Below are 16,016 nucleotides of genomic sequence, written 5' to 3' on the forward strand. Positions count from 1 at the left end.
GAAAATTTAGTTACGTACGTGCGCTCAGGTAAGAGGAGGCCGAAGAACTGGACGAGTCACTGACGCAGCAGTGGCTCGCCGTAGCTTATAACAGATAATGTTAAATTATCACAGATTAAAACAATCACAATCATAGACAATATTGACTAATAATTTACATTAAAATACTTTATTTTAAAAAAATAATTTCTTTGAATGGCGCGTCGCTAACAGCTGCGTTATAGATTTAATTAAAGAAAAAGTGAATCTGATGGGACCAGAGGAATGGAAAAAACTATATAATAATTAAAAACTATAACTATATAGTTATAACTATAACTATAAAAACTATATATAAATATATAATAATAGCTATATAAAAAGTGACCACATCGTGGATGTGCTTACGGAGGAACTAATTATACGTGTGGGAGAATCTGACGAGAGCGAAGATTCGACAGATGTGGATTTTAAAGAATCATTGGAAGATGAAGACTGTAGTATGGAACCCGGCCCCAGTTCCTCAAGTTCCATGATAGAGGGAATCATGGAACTTGAGAATAGCGATAGCGAATAAAAATTGTTTCACATATTTATAATATTTTTGGTTCAATTTATTTTAATAAACATTTAAAATTACTTACGTTTGATTTATTTGCATATTATTTTGTCATAAGTCTTTTCTTCATGAGTGTACGTGCGCAGACGGCCGCAATTTGTGGTACCTATTCTTTCGTGAATCGTACTGTACAAACTTTGGCCGCTGACTTCTGCCCGTGTGTTATTCAGGGTCTTAATTCTAACCCAATAAAAATTTTCACTCAATTAACATAATGTATACTTTCTTATTTAAATATCTTTAGCATTATTTTATTTCAATGGAATAATAATATGTATATTTCGGACGGGATACATCATATTTTGCATATCTAAGAAAATTTATATTTTGTTTCTATGTAATGTAATATGTATTGGTTTTATTCGTGTCTTCATTGTAAATTATGTTAAGGGACCAGATAAGAAGGAAAGTATGTTATTTCTCAGTGAGTTGTCCATACTATATTTATTTTTGTGACATCAAAATTTTGTCTTAAAAGCATAATTATTATGAAATAAGCATATAAGTATATTTATTAATTATATTTCGTTTGTTCCTATTCCACTTACCGTCGCCGCACGCGAGCTACGGGCCACAGCCACAAACGCCGCCACGCGAAGCTACGCGCGTGTAGCGTGTGGCCGCCACAGACAAGCGTCAACCGTGTGCGGCGAGTCCATATAAAATGTATGAAAAGTGCAGGAAATATGCCGGTGGCGGCGTTTTGTGGCCGGTGGCCGGTGGCCCGTGTGCGGTAGCCCTTATATTGCCATAGGTTCCGCCCACATAATGATATTTTAATATACTTGGCTATAATTAACAGTTAATAAAAGAGACATATTTTAAATTAACTCTTGGCTATTTTAACAGAAACATTGAAATTTTTACATATTTCTCAAATCGTTAAGTAAATAATTATACAATATAAATCTATATTTTTATTTAAACAGCTATATTTTTAACAAGTCTGTTTAGTTGTTTTTATTGTAGCATACAAGGCAGACTACAAAATGTTTGGTAAATATTGCCAAATAAAATTGATCTTTATTTTTTAAAACCTAAGATATTTATTAGCAGAGCAAAAATTATTTTATTATTGTTAGATATTTTAAGGAATCTCTATTTAGTTGTGTGAAGACGTTTTCGTTGACTTTTATTGAGTAAGAGGTCCCGAATATAAATAAGTATTTGCAATAAAAATGATTGTTGCTAAAACATGAATAAAGTGCATTTATGTTATAATTTTGTGTTTAATTTTCATATTCCCTCTTAGTAACCGATTTTAGAAAACGGACGCTTGTCAATTCTCTATGGAATTGTTTCAAAAACATATTAATATTATTATTGCATAATAATAAGGGAAAAATAAAAATTCACAGATTTACAAAACATATTTATTATACACATAAGTCATTACATAAATGGTTAAAAGATACATCACAATTCTTTTTCTTAAATTAAAATAAAAAAGGAATGCAACGGTGGGATTTGAGCTTTTTTTTTAAAAATGATATTTGTTGAAAACACACACTAAAAATATATATATTCTTACAGAAATTAAACACAGATAGCATTTATAGTGGGTAAGTATCTTTATAAATGATAATAAAAAATGTATAATAGTTGTATTGTATATCTAAGCAATATAATATAGGTAATTTTGTTTATAATATTATTTTAATTTAAACAAAAATATAGTACTAGCACAGACTAATAATAATATACTACGTATAGTACTAGTAATATATAACTACTCCTTAACTTTAAAATTTGTCTATTTACATCCCTAATCTAAAATCAACTCAACTTAACTATAATCTGTGAAATAGCAGAATAACATCCCGATATAAGGACAGTCAAATAGCACAGAAGTAATAAACTATTCTTCCATAGAATGTAATACCACTTTCCGAGGTCCTTATCCCATTTATATACTGTTTGTACGACTACGGGTATGAGGAGCCCGAGGGTTGAAAAGAATATGGCACCAACCAAACCGATTAGTAACTCCAAGTCGGGGACTGCCACCGCCAAGATCACTGGAACAAGACAGAAAGGGTTATAGACTATAGTAATAAAAAATATCCCTAATAATTATATTAGTGTAGATAATATAAAAATGAAAAATAGAGACATGCCATTAGCTTGGTGATGAACTAATTGAAAGATATTGAATCAGAAAAGTTTGAGGCTTCTGAAATTTTTGCAAGGAATGTGTTTGTAAAGAACCAATAGTAGGTATCTCTTCCAGCAGAATGTGCTGATAGAGGCGAGGTAAATAAAGTGACAGGATTGGTTCTTTACAAACACATTCCTCGCAACGCATCCTCGAACATCTCTAATGGAAAAGCACCCTTATTAAAGCCGTAGACTGGGCTGCATTAGTAGACCATTTTATCCTTTCAGTACGGAACCCTAAAAGACGACAAATTACTTGCAAAGTAAGCGCTTTATTCCAGGTTTTATAAGCCCAGTCATTTAGACTTTATAGGTAAGTCATTTACCTTTAACTTTATGGGCTGTCATTCGTCTGTTGGGATCTTTGTTTGAATAAACGTTTCGATTTATCAACATAACTAGTTATTTTTTGTTAGTTGATTCCAATATTCTGTATAGGTATACCAAACTTTACTTTTTCGTACTCTAAGTATAATATAACAAACTACCTATTTTATTTCAGAAAATTATTATAATATTTATTTGTCATTTCGTTTACTTCATTATTTCCGCGACATAATGAAAGCTTTCCCGGAACTTAGTAAGAAATATGTCCAATTAATTACATTAAAAGGGAAATAGAAAAAAAAGAGCAAAAGACAATCTTGTTGCTAATTAGTCGTATGTCGGATTTAATACAAACAGATGTTGGCCTCATTAGTTCCATAATTCTAATTTTTTGCATAGCTTTTTCATTAGACAACAGATAATATTAGGTAGGTATATTTAGTTAATTTATTCAGTCTGCAACCGGCTACCGTTAATAACGCACGCCTAGTACATCTACCCCCAGTAATAAAAAATGTCTAAGTGTGACTCCTGCAAAAGGAACCTATCAAAATCTTCTCCGGGACTAGAATGCTGCAAGTGTGAACGGATTGTGCATCTAAATCCAAAGTGCGCGGGGCTAACAAATAAACAGATTACTGCCCTAAAAGCGGCCCCCAATCTGGAGTGGACGTGTCACGAATGCCAGCAAGAACTCCCAAGACAACCTTCAATTATTACGCCTGAAGAGGACGATGACGAAAGTGATGCACCGGTTCAAATCGACGCAAAAAAATTACTAAGTAACATCTCAAAAGACGTAGAAAGAGCGATCAAAAACGAAATGGCGCAGCTACACGAATCCTTGCAATTTCATAGCGCAAAACTTGATGAGGCTATGGAATGCATCGAGGGCTTCAAAAAAACAATTAAAGCTCTCGAGAGGAAGAACACAGAACTTACAAATAAAAATAACAACCTTGAAACACGTGTCGGCGCCCTGGAACAACGGATACAGGAGGCGGAACAGGAGAAGCTAGGAAAATACATCGAAATATCAAATATACCAAACCAAACAAAGGAAGACATTCAATTAATTACTGAAAATATCGCAAATAAACTTAACCAGGCTAAACAAGACATCAAAAGTGCACGGAGACTACAGGGGCGGAAGGAGCAAACAGCAAATATACTAATTGAACTGATTGACGAAGAAGTGAAGGAAAAATGGATAACAGCAGCTAGAAATACAAAGTTAATAGTTGCAGCAGTAATTCCGAACGAAAAAACTAACAACAACGCTGTCTATGTACGCGAAGCCATGACAAAGCATCATAAGCAATTGTTCTGGAATGCCAAACAGGAGCTGAAAAATAATCTCAACTACAAATATGTGTGGTTTAAAAGGGGACTAATCAAAGCACGCAAAGGAGACAATGATAAAATTATTACTCTACGGTCCATTAAAGATATACATGCATTGACTAACAACAAGGAATAATTAAGTAAGAAACTTCATGTCTGCTCTTATATTATTAACTTTGTCTATAAAAATGGCTGATTTGTGTAATGATATAATCGAAATCAATGATTGTAGTAATGTCAATAACTTTTTAAATTGTATTCCTCACAGTCACCTCAACTTATTATGTATACATATTAATATACGATCGATTATAAAAAACTTCACCGCACTTGAACAAATTTTAAGTAAATCAAACAAATGCATTGATATTGTAATTCTAACAGAGGCTAATGTATCAGAAAATAATAGTGTATTATATGAAATAAGCGGTTACCGAATGTATAAAGCTCTTCGTAACTATAGAAAAGGCGGTGGTATAATATTATTTGTCAATAACAATCTTAAGTGTAATATTATAAACGCAAAAACAAAATACTTTGAAAGCATCTTTTGTTCTATAACAACAAACACTAACTACACTGCCAACATTTGCGCGGTATACCGCCCGCCTAACTTAAGTAAAATTTTATTTATTGATGAATTGAAATTTACACTTAAAAAATTCCCTAACACCACTGAATTATATCTACTAGGCGATACTAACATAGACCTTAAGAGTGAAAATCCTGTAAAGCATAAATACAACAACATGTTATATGAAATGGGCCTTGTATGCGGGATCACTGTACACACTAGACTAGAACTAAATAATGGCAAACTAAGTAAATCTTGTATAGATCATATATTTGCACGATCCCGCTCACAAGACCTATTCACGGCGGCACTCGGTACTACACTGGCCGATCATCGCGCGGTGATACTCGCTTGCATTGGTACACGAACACAGGATGTTCCCAAAGAAAAGATTTGTATTAATAATACAAAACTTCTTAAATATCTCGAGCAAATTCAATGGGAGGAATCGTATGATACTAACTGTCCAGAAACATTATATAACTTTATTAATTCAAAATTTCGGGAGTGTTATAAAAAATCTGAATACACAATTAAAATAAAAAACCGATCAACACATCGCAATAATAATTGGATAAACAAGAAAATTACGAATGCTTGCAAGAATAGAGATACATTATTTATAAAATGGATAAAAGATCCTAATAACCTAATATTAAAGCAAAATTATAACAAATCGAGAAATTACGCTAATAAATTAATTAATAGAACTAAAAATAATTATTACAAATCAGAAATAATTGCAAACGGGAATAATAGTAGACAATTATGGCAAATATTAAATCGAATCACTGGTAGAATTAAGAGGTCGATTGATGATACTATTAATAATGCATTTCAAAAAACTAACGTGTCTTATAAACAGATCGCAAACAACTTTGCACAATTTTTTAAAAATAGCACAAAAAATATTACCCCTAACTGCTCAATGCCATTACTTAATAAATCACAATACAAAACTTCGGCCCAGGTCACTATGCGACTAAAACCCGCGAAGCCTGATGCAGTCAAAAATATAATCATGAGCTTAGACAATAATAAAGCCCCAGGAGTAGATTGTATTAGAGCCTGTGACTTAAAAAAAATATGTACAAGAATTCAAACAGTCATCACAAATTTAATTAATTTATGTATAAAAACCTGTAACTACCCATCAGTGCTTAAAACCGGCATCGTCCGACCGATTTATAAAAAGGGATCAAAAACAGATTATACCAACTACAGACCGATAACAATATTACCTACTATTGATAAGATTATTGAAAAATATATTGCCAAACATATATATGAATTCTATGAAAATAATAAAATTTTAACCAACCATCAATATGGATTTAGGCCAAACAAGAACACAACACAACTTCTGTCAGCGTTTACCGATAGCGTCCATTCACATTTAAATAACAAAAAACATGTACTAGCAGTATTTATAGACTATAGTAAGGCGTTTGATACGCTTTGTCACGAGAGACTATTAGAGTGCCTGCATGACAGCGGTATTAGAGGCAACCTATTGGACTGGTGTTCGGACTACCTCAACGATAGAAGATACACTGTTAGAGTCTGTAATGCGACTAGTGATATAGTTATTGCTACGGAGGGCACTGCGCAGGGCTCGGTCATCGGTCCATTGCACTATCTCACGTACGTAAATAGCCTTACAAATGTCATTAAACACAGTGAGACTTATCAATTTGCCGACGACACCTGTCTTGTTGCTGCTGGTAACAACGTAAGCGAAGCACTCGAGAAGTTGCAAGAGGATTTTAACTCATTGCTACGATGGTCACATGACGCAGGTCTAGTTGTTAACGAGAATAAGACAAAATTAATGTACATAAGCTCTAGTCAGAACAGAAGCTCCCATATACCCAGACTAATAGCTCACGAACACCAATGCTTGCACGGAAATCAGAATTTTAATAACTCACCACATTGTAACTGTAACGCTATAGATATTGTAGATTATCAAACATACTTGGGTGTTACTATTGATAGCAGACTGAACTGGCAAGAACATATTAACGGAGTGTGTGATAGATTGAGGTGTATCCTGGCTAAATTTTCGATAATTAAACACAAAATTCCCTACAAAACTTTATTATTGCTTTACAAATCACTAGCCGAATCAATTATCTCATATGGATTATCTAGCTACGGACGGACTTGTAAGACCAATCTTGACAAAATATACACACTCCAATTAAGACTACTTAAAACGATCGTTCCATATAACATTAAGGCTAAATATAAAAATGACTATCGTAAATTATTTGAACTGTGTAAAATCATACCGATACATGAAAAAATTAATCTAACACTTTTAAAAGAGGAATTCTTTAATATTGACATAAATAAAATAAAAAAAACGCCTCATAATAATATAATAACTCGTAACGTCACAAACGCTACGCTAAAACTTCCATCTTTTACAAACCTTCACGGGAAGAGAACGTTAAATTATATGGTACCCTGTCTCATCAACAAACTACCTATATCTTTAAGAGATTCAATAACTCACAAAAATCTAAAATTCAAACTAAAGCAATACTTTTTAGTAAATATAAATAAACTATTATAAAAAAAAAACCTTCTAATAACTCTAAAATATTAAGAACTTATTACTAATTTTATCTAAATATAAATACAAATAATACAAAATTATAGATTCACGAAAGGAGCATACTGTATGTTTACACGGCCAGCAAGATTACCGATGTCGCTCGTCACTAAAAAAATTTCTAAGTACCCTCATTAGGATTAAGAACTAACAATAAGTATTAAAACATATTATGTAGCGGTTTGTGGGCTTATGGTGCACAGAAAAACTCGAATGAGTTTATGATTGCATCAATGTACATTATATCATAAAAAAAAAATAAATAAATAAAATAAAATAAAATAAAAAAACTCTACCTAAAATATTTTTCATCAATCTTAGTTAATTAACTACATAATACTATGTAGCTTTGAACATCACTATGATGGTAACTATATGACGATTTGACGATCGCTAAACCAATAAGCCGGGATGTCCAATTCGGTTGCATTTCGTGTTATTGGCCTAAAGCTATAACAACATTACACTAACACGACCAAATGCAATTCCCGGAAACTGTAATAAGTTAGTGTCAATTAATACGTATTAGCTATCCACTTGATCTTGTCTACATTTTCACTGTGTTAATCCAAAATTAAGGTGAGGTTTTTCCATTTAAATTATGAGCGCTGCAATGAATACCTATTATAACTCTATCAAAATCACTACATAGTATAAAACAAAGTCGCTTTTTCTGTCCCTATGTCCCTTTGTATGCTTAAATCTTTAAAACTACGGAACGGATTTTGATGCGGTTTTGACATGACAACGTCTTATAATTCGATAAAGCCGCCTGCACGCACGAAAAAACATGACTCATGCGGCGTTACCTCGCTCTGACTCATCTGAGGCGTTCCATGTAAGGCTTGAAGTGCGAGCGAGAGCGCGGAACGAACGACAAAGAAGCACAATCGGACGTTGTCACGTTCAACCAAGCGTTCAACTATCGTCAGTAAACCGACTTTACAGACAACCAATTTTTTTAATACATGAGTGATTCAACAGGAAGGTTTTAGTGTATAATTTATTAGGTGTTTTAAACAAAGCGGGCGAACCCGCGGGCATGCATGTAGCCGTAGGTACATACGTATATGAAATTTTCAATTCTAGTTAATAGTAAAAAAATTCTTATCTACTAATCTATTGTATGGATTTTAGAATTTAAAGATTTTTGTTTAAGAAAAGTAACGATATTATTAATTAGTTACTTTTAATATTATCATGAGCGCAATATTTATTTAGTTAATTTTTAAACCGATTATTTAAAAGCCTTCAAATAAAACTAGAGCCTCAATACAGGGCAACAGTCCCTTATATTTTATTTATAGACATAATCCTTTCTCCCAAAAGGTACCTGGGTAGAAAATATAATAGAGTTGGGTATAGGCAGGTAAGTATATTCCTTTGTCTCCAATAACGACACACTAACCCCAATTAGGTATTATAATATTGACTTTCTTCGTCACTGGTCAGTTTTCAGACATGTTTACGTTTAGTATCTACTAAAAGTGTAAAAATCCTGAATATTCGTCTGTTTGTTACATCTACGTATTTGTTGAGAGAGAGGTTTTTTACTTTGTGTATATTTTTACTGCAGAAATATTATAATATTTTGTTAATTATTATAAAAATGGTGAGACGGTAAGTATTTGAAAAAATTTTAGAGACTTTTGAATAAGGTAGGTATTTCTTATACTATTGTTGACTTGGTACGGCTAACGGCCCAATGCATAAAAAATGATTAAAAATCTGGAAGAGCTTTTTGAGCTTTTATAGCGTTGTAATTATTGCCGTTTAACGAATAATTGACACAAAATGTATGCCTATTAAAGTGGACACTGGACTGTGTAATTCGACAAATACGGGTTCAATGGAAATTGCAAATTATATTATTTGGACAGACTGTTTGTTGAATGTTTATTAGGTCCATACACAACGAGATTATATGGGTTGCGTTAATAATTTAGTTTTAGGGATTTAAATAAACTGTGAATTATTCATATGGGCTTTTACTTAATATAGATAAATAATGAAATTACGTTTATCTCAAATTATATACATAGCCTAGGCAATGTACAGAATACCTGATTATACAGTTGAAGGTAACATTTGAATGAAAATATTATATTATATTCATTTTTGTTTTGGATAGATTCAAATGGGACATCAATTTGAATCTTTCAAAAAAAGGAAGGCGAGGGGAGGTGACACTAATCCCCGCTCGCACGTACCAGATTATTCACCATTAGGGAAACCCTGTACAAAGTTTCTTGTATACCTAAACAAAATATCGACAAACACTTGATAACAGAATCTCGTAATATGATCAGAATTAATCGAAATTATTCGTTAACGTAACTAAATACTTTGAAGTTTTAATTAAAAAGACAGTTTTAAAATCGGACACTGGAACGTCGTTAAATGAACATCATCAATCAGGCTTGTTAGCAGTACCAGTTTTAATGAAATTGAAACGTGTTTTTTGGGACAATTGCACGCTTTTTTCAGGCCGTTTTCCGAGCCCTTTGCGTCCGGGTCCTGGTGCTTAATTAGGAACCCTTAAATATATGTAGGTCTTTAAGACTGTAGAGCGTTTACCTGCTAGTAAGTATTCTGTGAGTTAATTATGTAGGTATTTTGTAATACTACGATATAATAAAATAACCGAAATATAAAATAAGAATTTCCGGTATTTTAAACACGGTTATTTAATTCAGTGCATTGTCATATTAAAAAAAAATTAAATTTATCAAAACGCAAAGATTTTTGTCTTTATCACAACTAGGAACTTAGGTACATTAAAAATTAAACATTTCACGTTTGTTTCACAATAATATATCTTGTGTTTAGATGGTAGGTATCATGATTTATAGCTGCAGTAGGTACCATAAATAAAATGATATAATTACGAAAATAATAAATTCTGATTCTAATGTAAGTATTCCCCTTATTCAGTTCAATATTACACAATTAAAAATCAATATGCAAAACAAATTATTACTGCTCTGTTAGATATAAACTATACGATGTGGAATGGCAAGTACTACAAACTCAACCAGAACTAAGATCCTCGATAAGTCAATAGCAAATATAGACCGTTTATCTTACAACTATACCTAACTCGAACACCTGTCGACTTGAGCTAGACAGGATATTGAAGACTGGCTCCATGATATTCGTTACGATATTACCTACCTGTTATGTAGACCTGTCACTTCATTCAAGAGAAATAAGTGGTAGAAATACGAATGGAATTGTAGAAGGAATTGTATTTTAACGTTGTTGACAGAACACAAATAGGGATTCATGAAAAACGTTTAAAATAAAACTAGGTTTCCACCCGCGGCTTCGCCCGCGCAGTCAAAGAAAAACCCGCATAGTTCCCGTTCCCGTGGGATTTCCGGGATTGCGTCATTTTCCCGGGATAAAAAGTAGCCTATGTCCTTTCTCGGGTATCAAAATATCTCCATACCCAATTTCATGAAAATTGGTTCAGTAGTTTAGGCGTGATTGAGTAACAGACAGACAGAGTTACTTTCGCATTTATAATATTATTATAGTATGGATTAGAATAAGGCATGTATTCTTAGAGATGGAAAGGTTTTTTTATAATCGATTATAATTCGTATAAGTTACAGTTTTTTTTTAATGAAAAAATAAGTGGGAATAAGTTTATGGAAAGCTGGAAAAACGTTTGATAATCTAGAAGCCTGATTCTACAACAATATTTAGCAAAACAAACTTTGTTTCATGCGAATGTACCTGTAAATTCTATTCGTTCTTTCATTCCAAAATAGTCTCTTTCAAAGCTATTCTTTTATTTACGATATAGGAAATTTACCAGAAATAACCATTCTTTTAAACTTTTAAGATTTACTCTAAGACATTTACCGGTAAGAGTGACGCTCAGGGTTCTAAGTAAGATCTGGGTGATGTTATGATAACCCTGGCTAATTCGGCTGCTTATCCTTGACCATAGGATGTCCATGGGTGCGTACATTTGCAGGCAATATGTGAAGAACACAGCCACGGCGACTAAAATCTTTGCAGATAGCGCTAATCTGGAAAAAAGAAGACTTTGTATCATATAATTGTTATTTTACTTAATAGCATAAAAATAAGAAAAGTAGCATAAATAATTATTTGAAAAATGCAACTACAGAGTTTATTGCCCTCTTTTGTCTGTATAAACTGCTTTCGAACAGGTGGTAAATGCAAAATCTATACTAATACTAACTAAATTACTAAGATTATAAAGCTGAAGAGTTTGTTTGTTTAAATGCACTAATCTCGGGAACTACTGGTCCAATTTGAAAAATTCTTTCGGTTTTAGATAGCCCATTTATCGAGGAAGGCTTTATATGATCACGCTAAGACCAACAGGACTGCGGGTAAAACCGCGGAGCACAGCTAGTTTTAGTATAAAGCATGTAAGATATTGCTAGAAAAGGAACTAAATAGAGCTAGCTAATTAGCTACCTATACTATATTATTAAATTTCTATTACTGTCACGAATCTAACACCTAGATATATAATTAAAAAAATAACTATTCATACTGTCACTTAAAATATACAGACAAAATTGTCTAACAAAAATTGTTACCCATAAGATGTAATGAAATATAAGCGTTAAAAAACATAAAAGAGCCTTTGAAACATTAAACACTGTTTGTACGGTTGTGTAAAAAGGAAAGAGGATACCCCTGTTGGTTAAACCCGTGAATATTTCAACCACTTTATAAAAGCAAATTATTACGTGAATTACAAGGACATGTAAGATTATTCGAATTCAAGAGAAGACAATATGATAATTTTAGAATTTTTATTAACTCCACGTTTCGCATTTCCCTTTCTGTCATAACGTACCTATATACGGATGTAATTTGATTTTATGGTCCACGTGTTGATTTCGCGGCAATTACCTTCTTAATGCTTCTTTTGCTTAAGAGAGTTAGTAGGTACTCGAGTCGGCTAGTTATGGTTTTTGATAGTTCGTGTCTACAATAATGGATCTTACTACATTAATAATGGACAGAATAAGTGTACATATTCTAAAATGAAGATTTAGGAAATTTAGACACAGGATTGCTAATATTACTCTATTGGTAATATTTTGGCTTCACCCGCATTGGAACCGAATAAATAGTTGCCTTTAAGCAATCTCGAATTTGCCTATTCTACGATGTTTCATACAGATTTTAGCTGTTTTCCTGTGAAACATCATCTATCTATCCATCACTAACTTTCACGTTTCTAATATTTGAATCCAATGACCGGTTCGATCAATCTCATGCATCTTATTGTCGAATATTTATGAAGGGACCGTCATACCCTTCAACCCATTTTACAAAGACTGTCACACATTTCAGTATTTGGATAGCCCGAAAAATATAATGAAGCTATCGGGTTTTTATAAGAACGTCAACCGGACCGTATAAAAAGGGTGTGTCTCGAGTTTCAAAGAATTGGAATTTTGATTATTTCCATAATATAAAAAGACAGGTAACAGTTTTCTGTTTATCTAGTCCAAAGGCTGTAAACTCTTGAGTAAAAAAAAACTAATTTCTGATAAAAGTTTTCCCAGTCCTTAATTAAAAAGGAAAGGCCTCACTAATATTAAACTTAAACATGACCACAGAATACATAATAGTAACTAACATGACTATCTAGTAAGAACAATGAATTACTAAAAAATACATTTCCCCACTTTGCTAACAGGGAAATGTTTCACTTACACTGATACAAAAATTCAGATAAATACAGCTATTGCCTACATAATGGGAATGAAATTGCCATTACATGAAGCATTTTGTTTGTATATGTCTCAGAACAAAGTTCTTATTGGGCAACTTGGACATTGTAGAGCGAGTTTGCGTTGTTTTTTCCTCTTTTGTGTTTATAGATATTATATCAGTAGTTTTCATAAGAGGAAATACCATTATGGTTATGGCTGTGTGATAAAGATTGATTTTTAAAGTAGGTACCTATAAACTATGGTGTAATATTATGATGAATTTTGAACAATGATTAATTATTTTCTAAGACTACGTCGTACCAAACGGTACGTATTACTATTTTTTCTATTTATATGCATTTTATTATTTTTTGTTAATATGCTATTTTTCTATTACATTAATTACGTATAGAACCAAAATTCATTAATGTTGAATGATATGTTTGGTTCTTTAGAATACAAGAAAATCTGCGGTACTAAAACAATATGTTTCAAAATACGTCTATTTCAAGCAGGATTTTACGACACATGAAGGAAATTGTAACAATTTTATGAAATATCTTCATACGTACGAAATCAGCCGTAGTCCCTTTATTTTTTGTAATAAAATAACTTTTTCTAATCCCTGTTCGACACAGCCTGCTAAAGCTTTGTAGTAATTAGTGTTCCTTGAGGCCATTTGCCATTAACAGCGGCTGTTAAATACCTTTTTTATTAAACAACTTGGAAATTAACAATAAGATGTAAGTATACAAAATTATCCATTTATTTATTTTTTGTATAGAAAATAAGAATTAATTTTATAAACGCGATATGTTTCACACTATTTTTAATTACGTTATTTGGTTCCTCCATGATTTAAAAAAAATAATTTAATTTTAAATCAAACAATTTCAAATATTTTACGATAGACATTTATGGAACGTTTGAAATATTAAGGCGCCAATAAAATATCGCGTAAAAGTGATGTAACCGCTGGGCCCTTAACGATACCGCTTTTCGCTCCGTCAATTTTATTTTTAATAAAACAATTATGGTGGTTATGAAATTTATTTGATTCTGACGCGGAATATTATTCCAAATTTGTATGAAGTTGAACGTAAGCGAATTTTGTGTTTGTGTTTGGCACGGAACAATGAAAATTGTTTTTGAAGCTGCGTTCAATGGTCGATCATTTATTCTAGTACCTAGGTAGCGTTCAAAGGCCATCTACGGTCACATAAATGTGAGATATATTTAATGTATTGTTTCCACAAATATTCACAAAGCAACAAAAATTGAAACAAAATATGTTCTGAAAAAAAGTGAGTACCTACCTATGAATTTTAATCATCGTAAACACATGTTAAAATATTGAAATATGAAAATGACAGTATAACTTTTCAGCCTGTTACTAACTGTAATGTACTCGAGTAATGTAATATTCTTTTAACATTTCCTCGTAACAGCGTACTTTCTTATTCATGAAGCTTCTTTCATGCAAAAATAGCTGATTCTTATGACTTTGTAGGTACTCGTGGCGAAAGTTTTCAATAAGTCTCATTACTTCCTAAATATTGGACATAATTTTTCGACTAACCGACTCGTAATAATTATGTTTTATACTCGACTCGAATATGTTGGACATATAAATTATAGCGCAATGTTCTAATTATTATCAGGTTTTCAGACCTGTAAAATATTAAAACAAATTAAACATATTTTTCTGGTCAAATATATACGCTGTCAATCTATATACTACACATACATACAACGAAATACATACACGAAATACATTTTGCACTACATATTGCAAAATGTATTTCGCAACAAATTATTTTCCTCAATTTAAATTGCTTGCTGAAAATAACTTGCTTTCGGTTCGCAAGTAGTTCGTAAACTCAAAGAAACACCTCAAAGAAAATACGACAGGATGCTGAAAGTTTGAAGGGTTGGAAATGGAAAATGATTTTTGATTTTACTATTTAATAAGGTGTGAATAGTAGGGAAATAATCCTCTTAACGTTTATAAGAATCAGAAAAATTAAATGCAATTAGGATTGATGTTTGAAAGTTGTGATTCGTTCTTTTACGGCATACACGACGACTTTATTCAAATTCATTAAATTGGTGACTAACAAACTATACATAAGAGCTTTATGTAGATAGATAATTTCTACTGCCCACTAAAATATAAAATTGCCAATTTTTACTATTTAAATTTTTGTTCCAATGAATGCTCATTAAAAGTTCTCATTTGGTAGACAGTAATCACTCATTTAAAGGAATAAAGGAATTCTCAATGGTACAAATTTAAAACAAAACGTAGAAATATATTCTCAACTGCATTACGAAATCTTTGGAGGATTTAACAAGGGTTTCGACAGTCTGTCAGGACCACTCTGGGGTATTTCATTAACCGAAAAGAGATTTAAATATCACTGAAGAATGTGACTGAAGATTTATCATGTCAATTATTTGATAAAGGCTTACATGGCTGATGTATTGAGTCATGTTTAAATCTATACTTAATATTATAAAGCTGAAGAGTTTGTTTGTTTGTTTGTTTGTTTGAACGCGCTAATCTCGGGAACTACTTGTCCGATTTGAAAAATTCTTTCGGTGTTAGATAGCCCATTTATCGAGGAAGGTTATAGGCTATATAACATCACGCTACGGCCAACAAGAGTGGAGCTACGGGGA

At 32.2% G+C, this 16,016-nt stretch overlaps 2 protein-coding genes across 5 annotated transcripts in view; one reads left to right on the plus strand and one right to left on the minus strand.

Annotated features, from left to right (window-relative positions):
• Positions 1-2,324: 2,324 nt before the first annotated feature.
• The window catches only part of LOC123691756 (proton-coupled amino acid transporter-like protein pathetic), a 55,685-nt gene continuing 41,993 nt past the window's right edge, over positions 2,325-16,016 (minus strand). For all 4 annotated transcript variants that reach the window (XM_045636303.1, XM_045636300.1, XM_045636301.1 and 1 more), the window contains 2 exons: positions 11,491-11,660; positions 2,325-2,616 (listed from right to left, as the gene is read on the minus strand). In XM_045636303.1, the coding sequence (XP_045492259.1) occupies positions 2,375-2,616; positions 11,491-11,660 (412 nt within the window). In that variant the 3' untranslated portion in view covers positions 2,325-2,374. The remainder of the gene's footprint in view (positions 2,617-11,490; positions 11,661-16,016) is intronic.
• Positions 3,552-6,566, plus strand: LOC123691757. Its single transcript, XM_045636304.1, has one exon. The coding sequence runs from the start codon at positions 3,597-3,599 to the stop codon at positions 4,560-4,562; it is 966 nt and encodes a 321-aa protein (XP_045492260.1). The 5' UTR covers positions 3,552-3,596; the 3' UTR covers positions 4,563-6,566.

The sequence above is a fragment of the Colias croceus genome, chromosome 5 (assembly GCF_905220415.1).
Source record: "Colias croceus chromosome 5, ilColCroc2.1".
NCBI lineage: Eukaryota > Metazoa > Arthropoda > Insecta > Lepidoptera > Pieridae > Colias > Colias croceus.